Source organism: Rattus norvegicus, chromosome 7 (genome assembly GCF_021556685.1).
Source record: "Rattus norvegicus strain SHRSP/BbbUtx chromosome 7, alternate assembly SHRSP_T2T, whole genome shotgun sequence".
Lineage (NCBI taxonomy): Eukaryota > Metazoa > Chordata > Mammalia > Rodentia > Muridae > Rattus > Rattus norvegicus.
This window is the reverse complement of record NC_141540.1, coordinates 140,209,767-140,235,519: the sequence shown is the minus strand read 5'-3', so window position 1 is coordinate 140,235,519 and position 25,753 is coordinate 140,209,767. Positions and strand designations below refer to the sequence as shown.

Sequence of the window (25,753 nt, the reverse complement as noted above, 5' to 3'; positions counted from 1 at the left end):
TTTAGAACGTTTTTTAAGTGTTACCATTTCCTAGCCTGTGTACACATGTGTGGAGACCAGAGTCAGATGGCAGGGGTCTTCTTGGATCATTTTCCACCTTATCTTTTGAGACAGAATCTAATGAGCCTCGAGATCACCAACACAGCGAGGCTGGCTAGCCAGCAAACTCCAGAGAAGCTCTAGCTTCTGTTTCCACAGCTCTGGGATTACAAGCATACACCATTACACCCGCTTTTTATGTGGGTGTTTGGGATCCGAACTCAGGTCCACATGCTTACCCGGCAAGCATTTCCTGACTGAACCGTTTTTGCAGCCCTTGGCCCACTTTTGATCTAAGTTTATCTCAACACATCTCTTTCAATTTAACTCCTTTCTCCCTTCCATTTTATTTCTTCCCAAACAGATACGGCTTAGTCACGTATTTGCATCTTGTATAGCTTTCATTCAACAAGTGTTTACTGAACAGTGCACCAGGATTTTTGATAAATTCAGGAGATTCACAGCTGAAAAGTATCAATGTTGCAAGTCCATCCTCTGGAGTGAAGTCTATAGTTATGTCTGTCTCCCCTGGGGCACCTCAGGTGATCCACCTTTTACTAAACCAGACTCAAACTCCTGTGTCACGGTATACATTATCATTGTGTGGCCTGTCACAGGCCACATGCACTCCCAAGACAAGGAATTTTTCTCCTTTTCAGCTCGCTTTGTGCATCTGAAAAGAAAGGAACTTGGACCGACTTCATTTCCAAGACTCCCACAAACACCTTGCTTTGGTCAGTGGCCCAAGGTTCAACCTCAGCTTGGGCAAGCCCCTTAAGAGGGGAAGATCACAGCCTCCAATAGGATACCAAAAGCCCAAACTGGGCACGGGAGTCTTCTCATCTGCCTAGTCTCAACGTGTTTCCGATCTCTATCCTAGGCGCACGCGCGCTGGCGCAGCGCTCCCCCTCTCCCGCCGCAGGCTCCAGACTTCCGGTTCCGCTCCGACCCGGGGACCGAGGGTGATGGCGGCAACCCAGGAATTGTCCAAAGGGGGCGTTGAAGAGGCTGTGGAGGAAGACGACCCGGCAGCTTTGAAGCCTGGGGCCGCGCCGTTCGGAAATTTCCCTCATTATTCCCGCTTCCACCCTCCCGAGCAAAGGCTCCGCCTTCTGCCCCCGGAGCTTCTTCGACAGCTCTTCCCTCCCGAGGGTCCCGAGAGGAGGCCGATCCTAGGGCTCGACGTGGGGTGTAACTCCGGGGTGAGTGACGCGGGAGGGATCGGAGTCGGTGCTGGCCTGGGCGTGGCTTCAAAATTCGCCCAGTGTGGGCTTTTATTTTTATTTATTTATTTATTTATTTATTTATTTATTTATTTTGGTTCTTTTTTTCGGAGCTGGGGACCGAACCCAGGGCCTTGCACTTCCTAGGCAAGCGCTCTACCACTGAGCTAAATCCCCAACCCCAGTGTGGGCTTTTAAAGTATAGCGTTGACAGACACGTTCAGGTCCCAGCCCTCCCCTCTGGAGTCCCACCCCCGAGTGAGGAATTTTGAGTAATCCACGATTCATTCCAAAAATTCCCGCCAGACCGCTGGGGAGGAGGACTGTCTGATCAGAACTTCCTCCTCTTCTGCTTTGCTGGTCTTCTTGGTTGAGGAACGGAGACCCCCATCTGGGAATCCTGGTTCCCAAAAATAAGAACCAGGGTGACAGAATCACGTCTGAAACTTAAGATATACAGTGCAGGGCAGACCTGGAGCCAGGGCCGTATTTACTTAAACTTGTGCTAACAGAGAAGTACAACGGTGAACAGTAGAGAGGATCAAGAAAGAAAATAGATCATTCTGCCAGGGGAGGGAAGCCTTAACCACCCTTCCCGCCGCAAAGTGTTTTCAGACATATAACGATTAAAGTCAAACCACAGCAAAAATAAGGAAATGCCAATCTCACCTATTTGTAGCTAGTTAGTGAATGTGTCCCGGAAGCAGGTAGGTTTACCCCATGATTGCAAACAGTTAGGACCCTCCACCATTGGTTCCATGTTCCCATCACCACGGAGTCCGGGGATGGAGAGAACTTGACAAATGTCGGCCTTTCGCCCACGTGTAACTCAGAAGACTTGTGGCACCCCCACAAGTCTGAGACTAGCCTAGGCTACTGAGACCCTGTTTCCAAAAACTACGGGGGAAAAAGAGACGTTAGTGGGTGGTGAAGACCGGGTGGTACTCAGCTGAGGAGAGCTTTTGGCTATAGACGGAAATAAACTGCTGGGTGTGTGTCCCTTGTAAACGTCACCATGATATAGGAAACCAGCAGGAAAACAGAAAACATTTAAAAGATTTTAAAGCTGTAAGCGGTGCCTGTTGAAGCTCGTTAGAAAGGACACCACTGCACTTGACTGGGGCACTTCTTGAACATGCATTCACTTGTGTTTTTGTTCTACACGAGGCCTCGCTGCATAGCCATGCTGCCCTCAATACACAGACCACAAATACGCCAGCCTCAAAAACGCAGGGTCGGATAGGAGGGAAGCAGATCAAGCTAGGAGGAAATCTGGTGGTGTGGTGTGGGTCCTTACGACGGTAGCGTGACTGCAGTTTACTAGAGACATAGAATCTCAGCCTTTCCCCCATCTGCTAAGTGAGCGTCTGTATTTTCAGATGACCCCCCCAGGTGAGCGGGATACCTTTACCGTTAGAAGGGGTGCCAGGGATACAGCCCTGTTCTTCAGAGTGCCCGATGCTCTTCCAGAGGACCTGAGTTCCGCTCCCAGCCTCCTTGTGTGACAGCTCACAATTTCAGCAGATCAGAAGTCCTCTTCTGGCCCCTCTAGGCACCCGTACACATATGGTGTGTGTGTGAGCATTAAGACACATGCATACACATAAAAAAGGTAGTTGTTGAAATAGTTAGAAAGGCCTGATATGGGGTTGGGGATTTGGCTCAGCGGTAGAGCACTTGCCTAGGAAGCGCAAGGCCCTGGGTTCGGTCCCCAGCTCCAAAAAAAAAAAGAAAGGCCTGATATGAAAAAAAGGATTTTTTTTTTTAAAGATTTATTTATTCTATATAAGTCCACTATCGCTGTCTTCAGACACACCAGAAGAGGGCATCTGATCTCATTACAGATGGTTGTGAGCCACCATGTGGTTCCTGAGATTTGAACTCAGGACCTCTGGAAGAGCAGTCGATATAGTTTAATTTTCCCATTTGGGGATTTTGTATAAAGGAAAACTTGTATGACAGCACATGCTTGTAATGCCAGCATTTGGGAGGCTGAAACTGGGGGCATCCCAAACTGCTAAGAGACCAGCCTGGTCTACATAGTGAGACTTACCCTGTATTTTCACTGTGACTTGATTTTCTCTTCAGCAGTATGTCTTTGAAAGTATTGTACTTTGGTGCATAGAGCCAATCTCCTTAGCTTCTACACCGTCATCGATAACACCCTGCAATGACTCATTCACACTTGCCCAGGCAGCCGCACCGAATGCCCCACTGAGTGGTTCCCCACCATGTGTGTTTTTCACGTGCATGAGAAGTTACAGAGGTGATAAAATGCCGTTGGTGGGCTGGAGAGATGGCTCAGCGGTTAAGAGCACTGACTGCTCTTCCAGAGGTCCTGAGTTCAATTCCCAGCAACCACATAGTGGCTCACGACCATCTGTAATAGGATCCGATGCCCTCTTCTGGTGTGTCTGAAGACAGCAATAGTGTACTCACAGACATCAAATAAGTAAATATTAAAAAAGAAAAAGGAAAATGCCATGGAAGAAACGACAGTTTGAGCAGAAGCGTGCTAAGATGGGTGGTAAGATCAGGTCATTCCACTCTGGATAGAAAGACTCACAGTGACTTCTAAGGGTGGTGGCTTCAAAGGCAGAGGGGGTTTCAGGAGGTGGCACAGGCTCACACTCTAGAGGTGAAAGCCGGATGAGAGCTTCCTAGAGCCCAGACTTTGCCAACTCAGCCATCTGAGAAACAGGTTTTGACAAGATGCTCCTTTATTCGCCACCATCCTGACGTGGGACGCCACTCACACTTCCGGAGTCCTTTCCTTTGGATATGAGACACCCAGAAAGAGATAACGAATTTGCCAATATATTTTTTAAACTGGGAAACACTGCCCCGGGACTCTCTGCTGCATTTGCAACATTGTTTGGTCTGTAACTTCCAGTCTGTTGTCAGGGTCAGGATGCAGGTGGCCAGGCACCGTGTGTTCCTGTAACCGTGTCTCAAGACACAGAGGTAAGGGAATCAGGAGTTCAGGGCCATCCTTAGCTATATAGTGAGTTTGAGTTGAGCCACTTAAGACTGATTTATAAAGGAAGGAAGAAAACGAAAGAAAAGGTAAAAAACTGAATATAAGGTACAGGCTGGATGCATTGTAGCCTTCAGCCCCTAGGGGGCGCAAAGAGCCTGCTCATGAAAAAAATATATTCTCTATAGATTATTATGTTAAGAGCCTCACATCCGGTAACGGCAGAGGTTAGTGGCGGTCTCAAAGGATGAGAGATTTCTTTTCCACTCGCTGTAAGAGAGCTGCAATGACAGGGCTCTTTTGGATTCCTCTAGGATCTGAGCATGGCTCTGTATAAACATTTCCTTTCCCCGCATGATGGGGAGACCAGCTCCGGCACTTCCAGAGAACTCCGCCTCCTCTGCTGTGATATAGATCCAGTCCTTGTGGAGCGGGCTGAAAATGGCTGTCGCTTTCCTGATGCCTTGACCTTTATCACCCTGGACATCATGGATCAAGAGAGCAGGAAGGTTCCCTTGAGTTCTTTCTTAAGCCAGTTTGGGCGTTCCGTTTTTGACATTGTCTTCTGCATGTCAGTAACCATGTGGATTCACCTGAACCATGGAGACCGTGGTCTGTGCGAGTTCCTGGCCCACGTCTCCTCTCTCTGTAGCTACCTCCTCGTGGAGCCACAGCCCTGGAAGTGTTACCGGGCAGCCGCAAGACGCCTACGCAAGCTGGGACTCCACAATTTTGATCACTTCCGCTCCCTGGCCATCCGAGGTGACATGGCCAGCCAGATCGTGCGAATCTTGACGCAGGACCACGGGATGGAGTTAGCATGCTGTTTTGGCAACACCAGTTGGGACCGAAGCCTTCTTCTCTTCAGAGCAAAGCACACCGAGGAGACTCAGGCAATCCCTGAATCGTCAACCAAAGAGACAGGGACGGATTAAGATAGTGAAGGCAGTGGGACAGACCAGTAAAGAGAGACTGGAGCTTCTATACCGAGACTCGAGTTTGCGTCCCTGAGATCTGGCAGGAGCGTTGGGCAAAGTGTCCGAAGCAAGCAGCTGAAAGGCACTGTCTGTGTCCCGGGTTGCTTGGACCGTGCTGGGAATGAGTTCATAGAACTGCGGGCTCGAGGCAGCTGGATAGATTGTGGTCCCCTAGGAATGAAACTGCTCTCGGAAGTGGTTTTGTTTCCTGAGGATCCTTAAGGTATTGGGTGTGCTCGGCAGCGAGTCTATGACGAACCTCATCTCTAGCTCAAAGGGGTTATTTATTAAAAAAGAAACAGAAAAAAAAAAAAAAAAAAAAAAGACCATGTCGTTGCTTTGAGCTCCTTAAAATCTGATCTGGTTTCTTCAGGCATTTACTGGACTTACTGGACCTTTGTTGAGGACCTGTGTGTGGTGATGAGGTGCTGGACTGGCTACAGGAAGTGGCCAGTCGGGAAGCTATCTAGAGCACAGTACTTACAGGTGCTAGAAAATCATGCTAACTGACATTTAAAAACTACTTAGAAGCTGGGTGTGGTGGCGGACACCTGTAATCTAGGCCCTTGGCAGGCCGGGGAAGGAGGATCAGGAGTTCACGGACAGGCTGGAAAGATGGCTCAGTGGTTAAGAGCACTGACTACTCTTCCGGAGGTCCTGAGTTCAATTCCCAGCAACCACATAGTGGCTCACAACCATCTGTAATGGGATCTGATGCCCTCTTCTGGTGTGTCTGAAGACAGCTACAGTGTACACATAAATAAAATAAATAAATCTTTTTTAAAAAAGGGGGGAGGGTTGGGGATTTAGCTCAGTGGTAGAGCGCTTGCCTAGCAAGCGCAAGGCCCTGGGTTCAGTCCTCAGCTCCAAAAAAAAAAAAAAGAAAAAGAAAAGAAAAGAAAAGAAAAGAAAAGAAAAAAAGACAAAATAACAAAAAGGAGTTCAAGGACAGCTTTGGCTACATAGTTTGAGGCCAGCCTGGGCTACATGAGTCCCTGTCCTTTTTTTTTTTATTAATTAGTTTATTTATTTATTTATTGATTTTTACAATCCATATTTTATTCCCCTCCTGGTCCCCTCCTCCAACTGTTCCACATCTCATACCTCCCCTCCCCACTTCACCTCTAAACTCCCTGGGACCTCCAGTCTTTTGAGGGTTAGGTGCATCTTCTCTGACTGAACCCAACGAGTCCCTGTCTTTAAAAAAAAATGATGATGACAGATATTTATGGCTCTGGGTAAAGCTTAACTGAAGATTAATTGCAGAGTGCTCACCAAATACTTGCAAAGTTTGATCCCTAGTCTCCTCATCCCCCACAATAAAATAAGATTTAAATTCTGAGCCCTGAGGTAGATAGCAATTTGGGATGCAGTACAACTCCGTCTCGCTTATCCCCCCACTTCCCCACCCCCCTCTAGTTCTCAGGACTAAGGATCAAGCACAGCACAGGACTTTGCAGACGCTCGGCAGTCACGGTGCCAGTGAGCTGCATCCCCAGCCTGGTTCTATTGTGTTTTACTTTTTCGATTTCTGTTTTGTGTTTTAAGACACGGCATCTCTACATATAGCCTTAGCTATCTTGGAGTATGTTGACAAGGCTGACCTTGAACTTAGATCCTCCTGCTTCTGCCTACCAAGTGCCTGGATTAAAGGCCCCGGCTGTCATGCCCAGCCTTGTTATTTATTTCTGTGTACTTGTTTCATCCCCATAAATATCTAAGCACCATGTGCATGCAGTTCCCAAATTGTCCAGAAGAGGGCATCAGATCCCCTAGAACTGGCGTTAACACATGGCTGTGAGCCACTACCTTGTGAATGGAATGCATGGACTCCTGAATCCGCAAGAGCAGCCAGTGCTGTAAACGGCTGAGCCATCTCTCCAGCCCATGCTGGCCATTTTTAAGTGTACAGTTCTACAGCATTAAGTATATTCACAGTGAAGGTTCTGTTCTTGGAAGGCACAAGTGGAAAAGACAATACTTTTGACAGCTTAGGATTCCGTCTAGCCTCCTGGAGAAAGTCCTTCTGTTCCCAATCATTTAACGTACCCACACCCTACTGGGTCCTCAATATATTGGTAGCCCACTTCCCCCAGGGCTCAGACTAATATTTCCCTGTTTTGTAATCATGATCCCCCTGAGGTAGCTACTGGGCATCTCAGTTGTATTACTACATAGCCCAAAAGAAAACTTACCCCACTCCCTAACCTTGCCCCACTGTGTCACTTGTTTACTGCACACCCTAGGACCTTGAGGTGGATCCTCCTTTTTGCTCCCCATGTTGAAAAGGTACAAATTCCAGCAAATCCCCCAGTCGCACGTATATCCCCGTACACACCTCCGTGTGGCAGCGCTTCCCTCCCATCTGCGTCCCGTCTGTCTCCAGCCATAGTTTTACTGTACAGCCGAGACAGCACCCTCCCCTTCCTAAACCCAGATGAGCTGAAGGATGAGAAGGAACTTTGTGGAAGGACGTTCTAAACAAGAATAAGGTGCTGTTACTTGGTGACGGCGCTCTGTCAACATGCTGCAGACCGCAACACGTGCGTTAAGACAGAAGGGAGCGTAGCAGAGGATGGCATTGTCTGGCATCAATAGGAGAAGAAGCCCTTGGTCCTGTGAAGGCTCGTTTCCCCAGTGTAGGGGTATGCCAGGGTGTTGAGGTGGGAGTGGGTGGGTGGGAGTGGGTGGGTGGGAGTGGGAGCATCTTCATAGAAGCAGGGGGAGGGGAAAAAGAGGGGGAAATGTATATACATAAAATAGCCAATAAAATAAACAACCTTTTTTAAAAAAGACAGAAGGGAAAAACGGCAGAAAATGCAGATCTTACTAGATACCATTTGACTTTTCAGGATAAGGAAGTGTTGCTATGAGCTCTTATTGAGGGCCACCGAACGTTTTAGACATCGGGGACAGTGGGAATGGAAGGAAGGGAAAAGAGGCCAGCTTTGGGCGGCCACAGGTTGGTCACAGTGGGAGGCAGAGCTGAGTCTCCATGTTCTCTGCGCCTCAAAACTCCATCTCGTGGCTCTGCTGGGCTCCCTTCACCGGTCACCAAGGCGGTGGCCACAGCTATCTTTAGCACCATGACTGACGGGCTGCATAACCAACTCCCAAGATGGCCACACACCACCTCGGTAGCAGAAGAGGCTTTCCCGACGTGATTAAGGATGCTGGGGGCGGGGGGGGTGGTGTAGCTGGGATCCCTTCTAAACGGGAGGTGGAGGGAGATCTAACCACAGCAGTTGTAATAACAGAAGTTGGGGTGGTAACGAGGAAGGACTGCAAACCAAGGAATGCAGGCAAGGAAACACATCCGTCCCGTGACTCTCTAAAAGGCATGTGGCGCCGATACCGTAATTTTGGACTTCTAGCTGCTGGGATTCTAAAAAAACGAGTGTATGCTGTTTCAAACCACTAGGCTTGTGATTTGTAACAGCAACAAAACAGTAACACCAGCCTCTGACTACGGCTCAGAAGGCCTCAAATGGAACCTGGTCCAAAAAGTCTTGGTTTTGGGTTTGTTTCTGTAGCCCTGGCTTTCCCAGAACTCACTCTTTAGACCAGGCTGGCCTCCAACCCACAGAGATCCACCCCACTGCTTCTGCCTCCAGAGCACTGGGATTAAAGGTGTGTGCTACCATGCCCAACTGTCCCAAACAACCCGATGGCAGAAAACGGCCCCAGTGACCAAAGGATGTGGGGCTTCACCTCCACGTGTGCAACGGAGAACAAGTCAGCCATGGAAGCCTTCGGGTCTGAGTCCCACCTTGTTTCCTATCGGCCTGTGACTGAGTGAGTAGCTGGGTAGGAGGAACCATTCGTGGCACTTCATTACAGCCTCTGTGGCAGTCAGGAGAAAGTGTGCATTTAAGTGTGCATATAAAGATGAGGCCCTGGAACCAGGCAGTGACTGCTCAATTCCCCAGGAGAGCCCCGAAGACCATGAAAATATCATCTTTATGTTACACCAGCGTAACTAAGGCCCCAGCACCAAGTACGTTGAACCGTTTTAGGACTCATGACAGACCTAGCCTGTTTATACTTTAACATTTACAAAATCGTGAGCTGGGCGTAACCTCAGACCTTAGGAGGCTGAGTTTGGGGCGGTACGGACTACACAGCCAAGCTCCAGGCCAACCCATTCGTCAAGACCCTGTATCCAAAAGCAGATGCCGGCCAATGTGTTCACAAAGCTTCAGAAAGGGAAGCCTGCCCCCTGTGGCACACACAGGAGTTTCCGAGAGATGAGAGGTAAGATGTTCCTGAAAGGATGTAGAATGATGGCAAGGCGCAGTGCCTGTGAGCCTGGAGAAAAGGACCATGTGGCCAGAGCACAAGGCACAGAATGGGCTCCTAACAGGCAAGCGTCAGAACAGAAGCCATTGTTAAGTTTGGAGTCCTTTCTACATAACAAAATACTCAGAAGCCATAGGCAAAAAGCAGTGTATTTGACCAAAGCAGAGAGAATGATTCCATGAGAACCAACTAAAGTTATTTTAATGCATTTGTCAAAGAGGTAATCTCAGAATTTTTGGATCTATCAGAAAAAAAAAAAACAAAAAACATTCATGGAAAACAATGGCAGACCAGGCACGGTGGCGCACACCTTTAGTCCCAGCACTGGGAGGCAGAGGCAAGAGGATCTCTGTTAATTTGAGGGCAGCCTATTTTACATAGTGAGTTCCAGGACAGCTAGGGCTACATAGAGAGACTTGTCTCAAAAGTCAAACAAAACGGGGAAGGTAGGTAGGTGGAGAGATGGCTCAGCAGTTAAGAGCACTGATTGCTCTTCCTGAGTTCAATTCCCAGCAACCACATGGTGGCTCACAACCATTTGTAATGGGATCTGATGCCCTCTTCTGCTATATCTGAAGACGACTACAGTTTAGTCATATACATAAAATAAATAATTATTTTTAAAAAAGAAAAGAAGAAGGAAAACAGAGGCAGATGAACACCTGGGACAATGCCTATTTTGAGGCAGTGACTTGTGGCTGGCTGTGACCTTATGGCAACCTCCCTGCTTTGGTCTCTCACATGCTAAGGTTACTGTGTGAACCTCGAAGCCTGATTATAACCCTGTTTAATCTTGTTACTGGCATCCCAATAAAAATGAGTCCATTTTTGGATTAGTACAGCACCGACAGGCTTCTGGATTTTGTTGTTGTTTCTTATGTGGTGGGGAGGGGCCTGGAGAGATGGTTCAGTGATCTCTGAGCATTGGCTGCCCATCTAGAGGACCTAGGTTCAATTCTCAGCACACATGGGGCAGTTCACAACTTTCTGCAACTCCAGCTCTGGGGATCTGAGGCCTTTTTCTTACCTCTATGGGTACCAGGCATGTCTGAGGTACACTTAGACACAAGCAAAATACCCTTGTGCATACAAAGAAAATAGAGTTTTGTGCACCCTGTGAGTGGGGATGTAAATTAGCACTGTTATTCTGGAAGACAGTTGTCAATATTTATTAAAATGTATATTACACTTACAAATTACATCTTAAAGAGTTTATCCTGTGGATATACTCACATAAGTATGCAAGCTTGTGTGTGTGTGTGTGTGTGTGTGTGTGTGTGTGTGTATGTAGTGTTAGAATGTTACACTTACTTGACACAAGTGAACAATTGGAAACAAAGTATGGAAGAACCAGACTGCAGTTGTAAAAAGCAACAAAGTCACTGGGAGGCGCAGTAAACTGCCTGCATACAAGCACCGGAGGCTTGGGCGCTTGATCCTCAGAAACCACTAAAAACACCTAATGGTGCCACACAGTGTGATCTAGTGCTGCAGAAGGAGACTACACATCCTCGGCCTCATGCCTGGCCAGCTCAGTCTCCCTGCTGAGCTTTACTTAGATAATGAGATAAGAAGCAGAATGAAGAGCGGTGCAGTCTCAACAAAGTGGAAGGACAGAGCCAACTCTCGAAAGTTGTCCTCCAACCTCTGACCTCCACATGCACCGATGGCAGTGTCAGTGTGAGTGTGCAAGGTTGCAATGCAAAGCTGGAGACAGCTCAGTGGTTAAGGTCTTGAGTTCAAGTCCCAGCACCCACATGGTGGCTCACAACCATGGGTTCCAATGTCCTCTTCTGATGTGTAAGACATACATGCAAACAAACACCCATTTACATAAAGTGCATTAAAAATAAATATTAAAAACAAAACAACCTTGCAACAACTAGTGGCCCAAATTCTTGGGAGGCAAAGGCAGGTAGATTTCTCTGAGTTTGATTCTAACCTGGTCTACACAGAGGTCTACCCAGCCTCCCAAGACAAGAATGGTAAGATTCTGCTTTTGGTCAGGCAGTGGTGGCACAGTGCACACCTTTAATCCCAGCAGTTGGGAGGCAGAGGCAGGTGGATCTCTGAGTCTGAGGCCAGCCTGGTCTACAAAGCAAGTTCCAGGACAGCCAGGGCTGCACAGAGGAACCCTGTCTCAAAAAGCCAAAACTAAAAACTAGAAATTCTACTTTTGGCTGGATGTGGTGCATGCCTGTAATCTCGGCACTTGGAAGACTGAGGAGGCTTTCAAGTCTGAAGACTGCAGGACAGCCTGGGCTACACAGTCAGAGCCTATGTCAAAGAGGAACAGAAGAGAAAAGGTTGTGCTTTTTTTTTTTTTAAAGAATAGACAACTCCGGGGCTGGGGATTTAGCTCAGTGGTAAAGCACTTGCCTAGCAAACGCAAGGTCCTGGGTTCGGTCCCCAGCTCCGAAAAATAGAAAAAAGAAAAAGAAGAAGAAGAAAAAAAGAATAGACAACTCCAACACTCAAGAGTAGGGCAGTGGGTCCAGGGCTAGCCTGAGCTACACAGCGAGATTCTATCTCAGAAAACAACGTGGGTGTCGGCATGCACACAAAGCTAGAGGTGGATAAGGTTGGATGTCATCTTCAATGACTTCACCTTATTTTTTTAAATTATTATTGCATGGCGTGTGTGTGTGTGAATGCAGTGTGTGTGAATGTAGTATGTGTGATTACAGTGTGAATACAGTGTGTGTATAAATGCAGTGTGTATGAATGTAGTGTGCATGAGTGCTGTGTGTGAGCGCAGTGTGTGAGGACAGTGTGCACGACTGTATTAAGTGCAGTGTGCATAAGTATAGCATGGATGTGAGTGCAGTGTGCGTGCAATGCGTGAGTGCAGTGTGCGTGAGGGCAGTGTGTAAACCAGGCGTGTGTACGTGGATGCAGCATCTGTGTGTGAATGCAGATGCGTGTGTGTGCCATATAGAAGTCAAAGGACCACTCTCAGGCATCAGTCTCCTTCCACTGTGGTTCCTGGTGTCAAACTCAGGCCACCCGGCCTGGGCGACAGTACCATTTACCTGCTAAGTAGCATTTACCTGCTAAGCCATCTTGCTGGCCTTCATTTTTTTTAGAAAGGGTTTCTCACTGAGCCTGGGACCCACTGACCAGCTAGACTAGCTGACCAGCAAGCCCCAGGGGTCCTTCTGTGCTGTCCCTGCCTCTGCACCCCCTGTCCCCCAGAACTAGGATTACAGGCACAAGTTGCCTCACACAGCCAGCTGTTTATTTGGGGAATGGGAATCCAAACTCAGGCCCTTCTGCTTGTGCTGACCAAGAGAAATCCCCACCCCTATGCGCACTGAGTATGTGTGGTAGGAGTTCATATGGGGGTGTACGCACAGACACACATGCACATGGGGTTGGGGAAGGCGGGGAGCGCTTACGATGGCCAGAGACTGGCATTAAGTGTCTTCCTCTGTTGCTCATCTTATTTTGAGACAGTCTGTCACGGAGCCTGGAACACATTGGCTGACTAGGCTGGCTGGTCAGTAAGCCCCAGGGACCCCTTACTGCACATTGTCACAGAGGTGCACCCCCACACCGTACTTCTTTTTGCACGAGTGCTAATGACCTTAACTGCGGTCCTCATGAGCGTGGCAGTTTACTGACTGAACCATCTCCCTGGCCCTGCACGCACACACTTCTAACAGATTAAATTTAAACAATTTTCTAGATTAAGCCATGCCTTCCCAGAGCTATCTGTGGATATCCAGTCACCTTATGCCTAGCGTTTTCCCTAACCACACAGCCAAGATTGTTGGAAGACTTAAGCGCTTCCTGTCTCCATTACTTACCACGGACATCTTTCTCAACCGTTCAAAATCTGGTTTTGCCGGTCTCCTGTGATGTGCAACTAAAGTCAACAAGAACAATTGTCCTGACCCAACTTCTGCTCACTGGAAACCAGTTGGTCCTTGGACATCTGGCTTGGACGCTGGCGATGGCATCCCTCTGGGGACCCCTGTCGAATGCTGGAATTCCATGGGGCTCTGTCCCAGCACCTCCCTCCTCCCGCATGACTTCAGCTGCCCCCAGTTTTAATGACTCATAGATTCCATTAGTCCAGGTCCTCTCTTGAGCCTCAAAGTTATTTATCCAAAAGCCTACATTATTGCTTCCAACCTTTTTTTTGTTAATTATTATCTTTTAAGGGTATGGGTGTCTGTGTACTACATGCCTGCCTGGTGCCTGCGGGGCCAGAAGAGGGTGTCAGATCCGCAGGAACTGGAGTCACAGGTAGTAGTGAGTCTCCATGTGGGTGCTGGGAACCAAACCTGGGTCCTCTAAAAAAGCAGCCAGTGCTCTCAACCTCTGAGCCACCTACCCTGCCCCACCCAACCTTTTTTTTTTTTTTTTGTGCTGGTTTATATTCCTTGTACCTAACACCGGATATGATAAAGACATGCGTCTCGACCATATTCATCCTGCCACACCATCCGTTCCCCCAGTATCTCTTCCACTTTCGTCTCGTGTAAAGAAACGCATCTTAGCATCCTGACATCATGGAACGCAGAGAAAATGGCGTTATTCTCTGCTGGATGATGCAATACAGAATAGACAGGATCCTCTCGGGGAACTTGCATTGTCCCAAGGATTGAGGTCATCTGTAGCCTCTCCTGAGAAACTGGGAAGGGAGTGCTCACCGTGGGCAGGCATTTCTGGAAGGGCACCTTCTGGGCATTTCAGCGTCAACCTGTTCAGAAGAAAGCACACCATCTAAACCTCTTCTCGTCTGCCATCTTATGTCAGTGATCAGCCCTACTAGGGGTCTTGACCTCCTCTCTCTCCTGTCCTCTCCCAACCCCTAGATCCATCGCTTCTACACTGTTTGTGTCACTTTCTTTGTTTGGTGTCTGGTTCTTGGTTTATTGAGACCTGGCATCTCTATTATGGAGCTCTGGCTGTCCTGAAACTCAGCATGTAGACCAGGCTGGTCTTGAACTCCCAGAGATCCTTCCAAGAGGCGGGATAAAGGCACGCAGCACATACGCAGTCTGCCATGTTTTCTCTACGTTTCCAGCACCTATCACTTCTATCACGGTCCAGACCATACCGATTTTCCTTCTTCTCCCCAGCTGTTGTAAGTCTTTCTGTCCGATGGCTCTGTCTTCAGTCTTATCTCTGTCCACACCATGACAACAACGGTCCTGCAAAAATATAGATCTGAAGCCAGGTTTAGTGGCGCCCACCTTCAATCCCAGCACTGGGAGACAGAGGCAGGCAGATCTCTCCCAATTCAAGGACAGCCTTTTTTTTTTTTTTTAAGATTTATGTATTTATTTACTTTATGTATGTGAGTACACTGTTGCTATCTTCAGACACACCAGAAGAAGAGGGCATCAGATCCCATTACAGATGGTTGTGAGCCACCAAGTGGTTGCTGGGATTTGAACTCAGGACCTCTGGAAGGGCAGTCAGTGTTCCTAACCGCTGAGCCATCCCTCCAGCCCCAGCCTGTTTTTATGGAAGTGATTCTCAACTCATGGGTCATGACCCCTTTGGGGGTTAAATGACCCTTTCACATATCAAATATCAAATCAAATACCCTGCAGAGCAGATATTCACATTGCAATCCGCAACAGCAGCAAAATTACAGTTACGAAGTAGCAAAGAAAATAATCTTACGGTTGAAGGTCATCACAACACGAGGACCTGTACTACAGAGGTCTCGGTGTCAGGAAGGTCTAGAACCTGCTGTCATGGGGGGGTTGCAGATCAGCCGGGGCTACACAATGAGACTCATTCTCAAGAAAGAAAAAAAAATGACAGGAAATATAAGCCTGACTGTGCGCTCCACCAGCTCTACCCCAGCCCTCACCTACAACCACGCAAGGATCTGCTTCGTTCTCCGAGAGAGTGTACTTCCCACATTGCTTATGCCTCAAAGTCATCCCTACAATGTGGCCCGAGACCATAAGCACAATGCCTGGCATAGAAAAAAGGCTCAGTAAAAATTTGTGGGACTGAGCCCAGGACCTCACACATACTAGGCAAGTACACTCTCCCACTGAGCAGTATCCCAGCCTTTAATTTACTTGTTCTTTTGAGATAGGTCTCTACTATTTGCCCAAAGTGACATGAGTAGCAGGGTATTTAAGCCGGGACCACTAGGTTCAATTCAAACAAAAAGGAGGAAGAGGAGGAGGAGAAGGAAGAGGAGGAAGTAGTTCAGGGTTTGGGGGCTAGACAGACGGCTCAGTGGTTAAGAGCACTGACTGCCCTTCCAGAGGTCCTGAGTTCAATTCCCAGCAACCACATGGTGGCTCACAACCATCTGTAATGGGATCCGATGCCCTCTTCTGGTGCGTCTGAAGACAGTGACAGTGTACTCACATATATAAATAAACAAATCTTTTAAAAAGAAAAGAGATCCAAGGATGTGAGCAGACCCATCACATCACACAGGTGAGAGTTTTCAGAGTCTATCGGCAATGGCTCACTCCTGTTGAGGAAACTAACTGAACGCTAGCCAGCTAGTTCCTCCTTCTTAGCAGGCAGTAGTAACATCTAGATGGTGGCCTGAAGTTGTCCCAAGTTGAAAAACTGGCAGGTTAGGGTATTCTGAGAAGCTAGAGAGCAATCCGACCACCTCTTAATGCCAGGAGTTCTAAACTTGGGCCATCTTCCCAGCCAGCACAACAGTAAAGTGACTCGGAGGTCAACGTCTGAAGAGGGAAGACACCCAGCACTGAAAGGTCGGCCACACAGCATTAAAGCAGAGAATGTGGGAAGATTCAGTACTTGCAAATAAGTGTTGCGCTCTCGCAAAGGACCAGGGTTAAGTCTCAGCGCTCACGAGACGGCTCACAACCATCTCTAATTCAGTTCCAGGGGATCTGATGCCCTCACGTGACGTGCGTGGGCACCAAGCACTCAGGTGTGCACAGACACACAAGCGGGCACAAACACCCATGTGCGAAGAATAAGTCTTTTTCCTTTCTTTTTTTTTTTTCGGAGCTGGGGACCGAACCCAGGGCCTTGTGCTTGCTAGGCAAGCGCTCTACCACTGAGCTAAATCCCCAACCCCTGGTCCTAAGCTCTTAAGTTGCAAGGGCCTGCATGAGTTAATTAACTTGTTTCCTCCATGCCAGAGATTGAACTGCACTCTTCCCTGATAGAAAGTAGCTAAAAAACCAAGACTGTCTCTTTTTCCTGCACTAGAGATCTGCCTGCCTCTGCCTCACAAATGGGAGTATTTCTCACGAGCAACCACGCCTGGTTCTGCCTTGCCTCTTAAACCAGCACTGCTTTCTATACATGTGCCTGTTCCTCGCTTCCAGTTTCCAGATTTCTGGGAGGTCCCCGACCTAGAGATGGAAAAGAGAGGCGGGTGCATTTAAGGCCAAGGAGACACTCAAGCCTCTTCCTGTATTCCTGATTTGCACCTAACACGTAGGCAGCAAATTACAAACACGCTCTCAGCCACATACACGTGCACGCCCAGACCAAGGAAGCAGAAGCGCATGCCCGTGGGCCGCGTGAACCTACTTAGTTTTCTCTGTTCTAAATGCCCCGGTTCCAGTCCCACTCGGCCGGGGAGGCATCCCGACCTCTAGCTCTGGGTAGGTTTTGCAGGTCCGCTCGGGCTTGGTGAAAGAGTCTCCCTCCGTAGGGGGGAGGGGAGGGGAGGGGAGGGGAGGGAAGGGAAGGAGAGGAGAGGGGAGGCCCTGCCCACCGGGGCGGAAGCGGCGCGCGCCGGCCGGGCAGACTTAGCTCTCGTCCTGGGAACATCTGGACAGAGCTGGGAGGAGCGCGCACCCATGCTGAGCCTGGATTGGCTGAGCGGGAGGAGAGAGGCGGGGTCTGGGCGAGGGGCGGGGCTCATTGGCCCCTTTAAAGCCTTGACATCAAGAGGCGGCTCCGGTACCCCCCTTTTTTTGCCCCCCCCCACGCCCGCCCGCCCCCGAGATGCGGCCATGGACCCTGCGGACCAAGCCAGCCGAACCCAGCACCTGATTTCGGTAAGTTCAGGCCTGTTTGGCATTTAACGGGCTGTGAGGTGGGGGGCCGCACGCCCCGGGCGGGGGCCGCGGAGTGTGGAGCGAAAGGCTCTCGTGGCAGCTTTGACTGGAAGGGGCAGCGAGGCTTCCGGCCCACACCTCGACGCCTGCCAGTCCCTTGCGCCGCACTCTCCCAGGAGGGGTCCTGTTGTGACTTTGTCCACCCCCCCACCCCACCCCCTCCCGCCCCCTGCGCCATCCTCGCGCACACTCGGTGGCCCCGGAAGGGAAACTTTCGGGAGTGGGGGATGTTCCGGTGGCGGGTGTCCCTCCCTCTTTGAAAGCACTGACCTTGCCCCCACTGCGCATCCCACCCTCCCCGTATCCCACGGTCCCGGTACGGTTTAGCGGTGCTGGGTAGTGGAGGGAGGGGGCTCTCCCCAAGGCGCAGGCGCAGACTGCAGCCCGGGGCACCCCTTCGCACTCCTTCCAGTCTCTGTGGCCCGGGGCTGTAGGGCGTGGGGGAGGCGGGGAAAGGCGGAGTGACCGAGTCTTGGGAACAATCCTGCTGAGGCTCTGAGGGGCTGTGGGAAAAGGGAACCCGACAATCCGCATGTTGAATAGAGGCTGAGCGAAGGAGGTGGGTTGGGCTGGAGTAGGGACAGGGCAGCCCCGACTGAAAAGGCTTTCTGGGTTTTGGCTGGGGTGCTAAAAGAATGCAGAGAATTTATTTGTGCCTGACATTCCCTTGGTTTAGCAGGCCCAGGAAAGCGGCTGTTGGGACCCCAACTCCCTCTTTCTATCCTGGGTGGAAGGCCCCTCTTGTCTCTCCAACATTGGCGCTGTCCCAAGGGCACAGAAGGCCTTCGTCTCCTCATAGGTCTGGCTTTCCAGAGGGCTCAGATGAACCCACCCAGCCTGCCCAGCAGCTGCTTTTTAGACTCGCCTTCCTCAGGAGCCAGAGGTTTTAGGCTTGAGGGCTTCCTTAGGTTTGGAGGTAATCTCCTATTTCCCTCTCCGGGAACTCTCCCCTTCCTCAGTGGGCCCTCCTGCTTAAACACAATTGTCAGCCAGAGGAAGTGGTTGGAGACAGAGGCCGGCAACCAAGAGTGGTTTGAGGAACCATGGGGAAGGAATCTCTCACTATTGTGTGCTCAGGCCTCTGAGGGGAAGTGAGCATTGCACAATTGCTTTGTTGTAGACCCTCTCCTATCTTACAGGACCCCCTCCCTGTCTGGCCTGAAAGCCTGGCTCTCAGATTTTTAGAAACCCATCCCCAGTGCAAGGTGAGCGGTGATCCTTGTCTAAAGAAGTGTTCCCACATAGATCGTTTGGTTTTGTTTCCAGCGCCTGTTGTCTACCTAAGGTGTCTTTGGCGCTCCAAAATTCTCCAGCCCTAGTCTTTGGGAGTGAGTCGGGCTTCAGAGGAAGGATGCACTCCATCATTAAAGTGGAGAAGAATATTTGTGTATGTGCACTGAGTTGCTGTCAGGATGGCCAGGGTCAGGAGCTCTGGGCCCTGGACCTGCAGCCTGCACTGTGACCTTGAGCAAGATAGTTCTCTTCTATCGGACACGATTTCCTTCATCTTCAGAACTCCACTGTAGGACCAGAAAGATTAACCTCTCCCCACCCCCCACTGGGAGGTGGTAGCTGGAGGGGAGAAGGGTTCTCCAGCAGGCTGGCTCCATTCAGAGAGCTAAAATGCTGGGCCACAGTTTATTGGGATTAGAATTTTGGACTGGGAGAAACAGAACTTTGTTCTGCCTGTGAATAGGCCTTTTCTGCTCACCCTGGTGCCTTGGGGTATGAACTCCTGCTGGCTCAGGTTTGGCCCACCCATCAAGGTGAGACATCATGACTGGGCCAGTCTTTGAGTCGGATCTTTGGGGAGGGTTTGAGAGAGGAGGAGGCAGCCAAGGGCCAGCAGGGTAGGCAGATTCCCAGCAGAACAGTCTGCATCTCAGCTGTTGGGACTTGTTTTAGGATCTGAGCCAGGGAGGCCAGCAGATTCATCCACCCTCCTGTGGGAAGAGGGCAAGGAGGGCCCCACTGCCGTTGCCCATCCTACCTGCTGGCTCTCCACACTGCACCTCTGTACTCACCCCAACTCCTGAGCAGCAGGGGGAGGCTGCCCCTGCCCTGCTCTGCCAGCCCCTTACCTCCCTGACGTAGGGCTTTCTCAGGACTCTGGAGCTCCAGGTTAGGACTTGCTTTCCAGCCCAAAAACCAAACAGCTTCATGTTCTCATTCCTTTCGTCCTTGGACTCCCAGGTGAAGGGGACCATTGGAGATTGGGAATATGAGGCACATTCTTCTGCATTGTCTGTCCTTCACTCTGTCAGTCTTCCTAGGTCCGGGGAGCCCTCTAGCCCCAGTCCTGCCTGCCTGTGTGAGTGAAGCGTCACCAGAAGAAGGCTTGTAGGTTACATCCTAAGAAACCTCCCTCACTGTTGTGAAGCCCTTGAAATGGATAATGGAAACTCCCAGGGAAGTCAGTTTCCCAGAAAGCGGTTATTGGTGGAGTCCCTGTGAGAGCTGACGGGTGCAGCTGTTGCTAGGCAGAAAGGGCAATCCCATCGTGAGGAATGGCAGCCCGAGGCCCTGTAAAGGAGAAAGGACAGCCTAAGTGAAGGGTGAGGGGCCCTGGCATGCAGACCTGGTCACCAGAGCTGTAGCTCTCAGAGCAGGTTCACTTTCTCACTCCTGTGTCCCCAACCCCTCCCCCAAGTACCCCCCCCCCCCCCCCCCCCGATACCACAGTCTGCCTTGACAGCCCCTTGCTTGCTCCAGCCTGTCTGGCTGCACTAATGGACTGATTGGATTTTCTATACTTGTAGTTTGGTGGTTTTTTTTTTTTTTTGATTGAACATGCAAATTTATGTAAATCAACCGGAGATCTGCCTCCACGTCAAAACAACATAGAGCTTCCACAGGCTGGAAGGAATCCGAGAGAAAATCTAGTCCAAGGCCCACCTTCAAGTTAAAATGGGGAAACTGGCCAGGTGGTGGCACACACCTTTAAGCCAGTGCTCCGGAGGCAGAGGCAGGCAGATCTCTGTGACTGAGGCCAGCCTGGTCTACATAGTCACTCTACCTAGTGAAGCTCTGTCTCGACGCCCCCCCCCCCCCGCCAGCCCTCCCCCCACAAATGTGGAAACTGGCAATGAAGTAGAATGTGATTCAGGTGGTAGTAAGCGCCCATGGTAGGAGTCTAGCCTCTGCTCACTGCCTTAGTTTCTCATTCACGAGAGACCTGGTTGTGTTCAAAGCAGAGAAAGCCAGTTCTTGAGCCTAGGTAGCTGTAGAGTGTTGGGCTAGGGTTCTCCTAGTGTTCTCTCTGGTCAGCTTTCTCCCTGATGAGGGAACCTCTCCTGTCCTACACCCTGGAGCACCAGAAGAGAGGACGGTTTCCTAGGAGATGCAGTTTTATTTGTCCCCTGCATCGAAACAGTGCCAGGCACACAGTAGGCTGCACCTGCAGAACCTTGTTATCTGCTCTCCTGGTTTGAGTTTTCGCCGCATCTCTCTTTGGATAAGGGTCTCTGCCTGTCGTCTTGAACATCACGCTATCTGGGCATGCTCTGCAACTTCCCACAGTGGTGACCTTGCTGTGGTAGCAGGCCTTGCTGTGGGGAGGATCTCATTATTCGAGAACAGTTATTGGTGGAGTCCCTGTGAGAGTGAAGGGTGCAGCTGTTGCTAGGCAGAAACGGGGAATGGCTCTGAGGCTGGGCAGCCGGAGGCTGTGAGGAGAGAGGACAGTCGAAGGTGGATAGGTGCTACAATAAGTTTGATCCCAAGAAACGGTCTTCAGTGACCTTTTTTCCCCCCAGTGCTGGGGATTGAGCAAGTGTCAGGCCCTGAGCTGTAGTTCTGAGTCTCCCCGCTTCTTGACATGCCCTCCCTTAGACCCCAACACCCAGCTGCAAGTTGCCGACTCCCTGACACTCCATTGCAGCCGCTCACACTGCTTGTGATGCGGGATTATCTTACAGAGTAGTCTCTGAGTGCACTCTAGGCATGGCTTAGGCAGCCGCTGGCCTGTTTCCCTGTCCTCCAAGAGAGTGGAGTAGGGACTCGAAGACAGAGGCCGTAATTCCCTGCCAGGGCTGTCCACCTGGTCCTGCACAGCCTTGTGGGGTAGCTTGGGACACACATGGGGGGGGGGGGGCTCTGTCTTTACCGTCTTCCCAGCCCACATTTGGAGTGAATACACCTGCCTTTCCCATCTTCCCCAAAACTGCAGGAGCGCAGCTGATACCTCAGTGGAGCAAGATCCTTCTCCCTGGGCCTCAGTTTCCCAGCCAGTCCTCATGAATTAATAACACATCATCATTGGGGTGTGGCACCTGCTCCGTAATTACCATTTTTTCTCAGCTCTGGGAGTTACGCAGATGAAAGGAGTCCAAGGAGGCCAGGCTGTTATTAAGGTGAATTATCATCGCAGTTATTGCTGATTTCTAAAAACCCGGTAGGAGCTTACAGGAACCCAGTTAGGCACAGCACCCTGAGCCTTGTGCTGGTCGTTGAGCTCTGGGAGTTTGGCAGCCCTCAACTAAACGGTTTTTATTTAAAAAGGGGGAAAAACCGTCAGGGCCAAAGTTGCAAACCAGTTTTCAAGAGTCTGAGAAGCCGGGGTTCAATCTCAAACACACTTAAAGCAAAACAAAACAAACAAAGCAAAACAAAAGGCTCTTTAGAGGAGGCCGGATCCCATGCTGCTGTTTGTATTGTAGCCTGCAGGGCCTGAGCAGTAGATCCTACTGGTCTGTATTTCTCTGGCATTTCAGCCTTAAGTTGCTTCTGACGCTCTGTGGGCAAACTGTGAAAGACTGAACTCCTGGGGCGCTGTGGGGGGGGGGGCTCTTGGGGGCTAAGTTTCCAAAGCTGAGTCACTTCACACCAGCTAGGCTGATATAGGGGCTGTAATTGGTCCTTTTATGCAGAGATCTGTTGAGACGCCCCCTAGAACCTACCCACAGCAACTCCTGGCATTCCCAACAGTCTGGTTGTCTATCTTATCCACACCTGACTCAAAAGTCTCCCCTGGGCCCACTTCCCACCTCTTTGCTCACAAGCTGTGTGTAGCCAGGGTTGGAGCTTAGGGGTGGGGGGTGTGGTCTGCTTTTCCCACTGTTGACTAGACTGTGCTACCTTTCCAAGGGCCTACACCAGTGGTTCTCAACCTGTAGGTCGAACAACACATTCTGAAAACACAGATATTTATTTACATTACCACTCATAAGGGCCGGAGGGATGGCTCAGTGGTTAAGAGCACTGGCTGCTCTTCCAGAGGTCCTGAATTCAAATCCCAGCAACCACATGGTGGCTCACAATGATCTGTAATGGGATCTGAGGATCTCTTCTGGCACACAGGTGTACATGCAGATAGAGCACTCATAATAAAACAAATACATCTTTAAAAGACAAACAAAAAGGAAAGTTAAATCCTCTGTTCCACATGAACACAGCTCCACTAAAGTAGAAACAACTCTCGCTGCTGTGTCCACACCAGACTGGGGATATAAAAGCCGCCTCTCCCAACCCGGGGTCTGGGGGAAGAAAGGAAGCAAGGCATTGGTACCCATGGTCAAAGTCCCCCACAAACCCCCTCTCCTGCTCCTGGGATGTTTTCTCTATTCTCACAGGACTATAGTTGAACACGGCTGGGAGAAGCTTTAGAACAAACGTAGTTAGCCCGTCGGGATAGTCCAGGCATGTGATTCAGCAAGACTGTCTGAAAAGGTGGTTGGCCAGGTGGATTGGTCTTTTAATTGTGTTTGTTTGTTTGGGGTTGAGTTGGTGGGGTTTTGTTTGTTTGTTTTGTTTTAATTAAACAAGGGCTTGCTTTGTAGCTCAGGCTGGCCACCCAGAACTTAACTGCGTAACCCAGAATGGCTTCAAATTTGTAGTAATTCTTCTTCAGCCTCCGAAAGCAGTGGGGTCACAAGTGTCAGCTACTCTCTGCTTAAATTATTTTTGGAGTGCTGGTGACTGGACCTGGATAAGAACTCATCCCAGACAAGGGACATCCAGAGACTCCTTGAAACAGGGTCGCTCCACATAGCCCTGGATGTCCTGTAACTGTGCTGTCCTCAAACTCAAGAGATCTGTCTGCCTCTGCCTCCCAGATGCTGAGATTAAAGAAAGGCGTGTGCCCAACCTCAGACTCCTTCTGACATTTCAAAAGTCATTTTAGCCAGGCATGGTGAGACACATGTCTTAATTTAAAGAGGTCAATTTGTCCTACATAATGGGGCTACATAGTGAGACCCTGTCTCAAAAAAAAAAAAAAGATATTTTAGAGCAGGCGTTAAGTAGCTCTGTACTGGGGTGTATGCTATTCATGCGGTGTAGAGTTTTTATTTCTTCTCCTCCTTCTCCTCCCTCTTCTTCTTCATCCTCTTCCTCCTCGTCCTCTGCCTCCTCCTCTCCGTCCTCCTCTGCCTCCTCTTCCCGCTTCTTTCTCCTTTTTTGAGGAAGGCCCTCACTGTGGGGCCAGCGTAGCCTGATCTGGAAGTAAAACTGTCCTGCCTCAGCTGTCCAAGGGTTAGCATGATGGCCACGTGTCTCCGTGCTTGCCCCTAGTTTCTTTATACAAATTCTCTTTCCCCCTCTTTCTAAAAGACAGTGTCACCTGTCCTGTCCATTCCTTATCTTACCTGTTGGCAACCCGAGTATTGGAGGGATTTCACGCTGCTATAGCAGAAGCCCACGAACTTCAGATGCTACCAGCAGCAGACAGTAACTTCTGACAGCTTTGGAGGCTGAGGAGTCCAAGATCAAGCCTGGGACACCTTCCTTGTCTTGTGAGGGAGAGCGAAGGATCTCAGGTTCAAAGACAAAGCCCCTTCATTGTACTCTCCTGTGCTAGAAAGGGTCAAGAGAAAGGCCTGAGGGGGTTGGGGATTTAGCTCAGTGGTAGAGCGCTTGCCTAGCAAGCACAAGGCCCTGGGTTCGGTCCCCAGCTCCGAAAAAAAAGAAAAAGAAAAAAAAAAAAAAAAAAAAGAGAAAGGCCTGAGGAGCCAGGCTGTAATTAAGGTCTCTGTGTTTTGTTTTCGTTCTTGCTCAAAACAGATCTCACAATGTATTCCAGGCTGATCTTGAAACCCGACCCCACCCCACCCTACCCCCTGAGCATTGAGATGGCAGGCATGAGGCACCATAACCAGATTGTAGCCTCTTTTCATTTATTGTATGTCTGTGAATACATTGTCGCTGTCTTCAGACACACCAGAAGAGGGCATCCGATTCCTATTACAGGCGGTTGTGAGCCACCATGTGGTTGCTGGGAATTGAACTCAGGACCTCTAAAAGAGCAGTCAGTGCTGTTAACAGCTGAGCCATCTCTCCAGCCCCAGGACTTGTGGCCTCTTTTATAAGGGCATTTATTTCATTCCAGAGAACGCTGCCCCTAACCGAATCATCATTCCATGACCCCCAACTCCTTTGCTATCACCTCGAAAGTGAGCATTTTGTGGGGAGTGGTTTACGGATATTTCAGCTACAGCATCTGTCTCAGGTTCTCCTGCTTGAGTGCAAATCCCTGTCAGAATTCACTCTCCAAATGCTGTATATCACTCAGACGCCGGAATTCATGCCCGAGCCAGCTGCTGAGGAGTTTAAGCTCTACAAGGCCACTCATGAAGCAAGCAGATATTTTGGAACTTCCTATCCAGAAAATCCACATTTATCAAGCAACTGAACAGTTGTAAATTGCAAGTGCAGCCGAGATAAGGACTGCAGAGAGAGCCAAGGCAGCCCGGATGTGATTGGCACTCCCCGTGTGTACTGAATTACGATACTGTATCCATACATCATTACAAATCCATGTCAGCTTTAAGGAAAACGCAGGTACTTGAGGAGTGAGTACTCACAGGGCCTGCCCCAGCTTGGTGTGTATTCACACGAGTGAGCGAGGGAGTGAGCAGAGGCGCGTGCCGAGCTGTGGGGCTGGGCACTGCTGGAAGCAGGCGGCAGGCCAAGGCTGAAGACATGCACCACGTGAGCCAGAGTGCTGGCTTTCACAGCCTGGCTTAGTGGTTCTGTTCTCTCTGCTTCCCAAGTGTGGGGACCTCCTAGGCCCTTGAGTTCTTTTGTGTCCCAGGCAGACTTCCCCTTCTCTGCCAGATGATGCTCAGGGTGCTTCCTTCCCTTCTTCCCACCCGGGGCTGCCCCTTATGTTTCCCCAACCCTGGGCCCACTGTTCTGCCAAAGCTGAAACCTGCCTTCCCTCCCTGCTTCTGGAGGGAAGTTTGGGGGGTGTTTGCTTCTCATTTC

At 49.9% G+C, this 25,753-nt stretch overlaps 2 protein-coding genes and 1 long non-coding RNA gene across 3 annotated transcripts in view; 2 read left to right on the top strand and 1 right to left on the bottom strand.

Moving 5' to 3' along the window:
• Positions 1-966: 966 nt before the first annotated feature.
• Positions 967-5,532, top strand: Bcdin3d (BCDIN3 domain containing RNA methyltransferase). The gene is given in 2 exon segments (NM_001108751.1): positions 967-1,241; positions 4,554-5,532. Coding segments are annotated over 2 exon segments (858 nt in total). The 5' UTR covers positions 967-1,004; the 3' UTR covers positions 5,175-5,532.
• Positions 3,965-17,267, bottom strand: LOC102546778 (uncharacterized). Its single transcript, XR_015626012.1, has 4 exons — positions 17,019-17,267; positions 14,584-14,677; positions 14,174-14,223; positions 3,965-5,139 (listed from the first exon to the last, which is right to left on the bottom strand). It is a non-coding gene; the product is annotated as an uncharacterized LOC102546778 (long non-coding RNA).
• Positions 17,268-17,392: 125 nt separating this feature from the next.
• Nckap5l (NCK-associated protein 5-like) overlaps positions 17,393-25,753 on the top strand; it is a 38,117-nt gene continuing 29,756 nt past the window's right edge. The window contains 1 exon segment of the mRNA NM_001271369.4: positions 17,393-17,491. The gene's annotated coding sequence lies outside the window, so the exon portion shown is untranslated.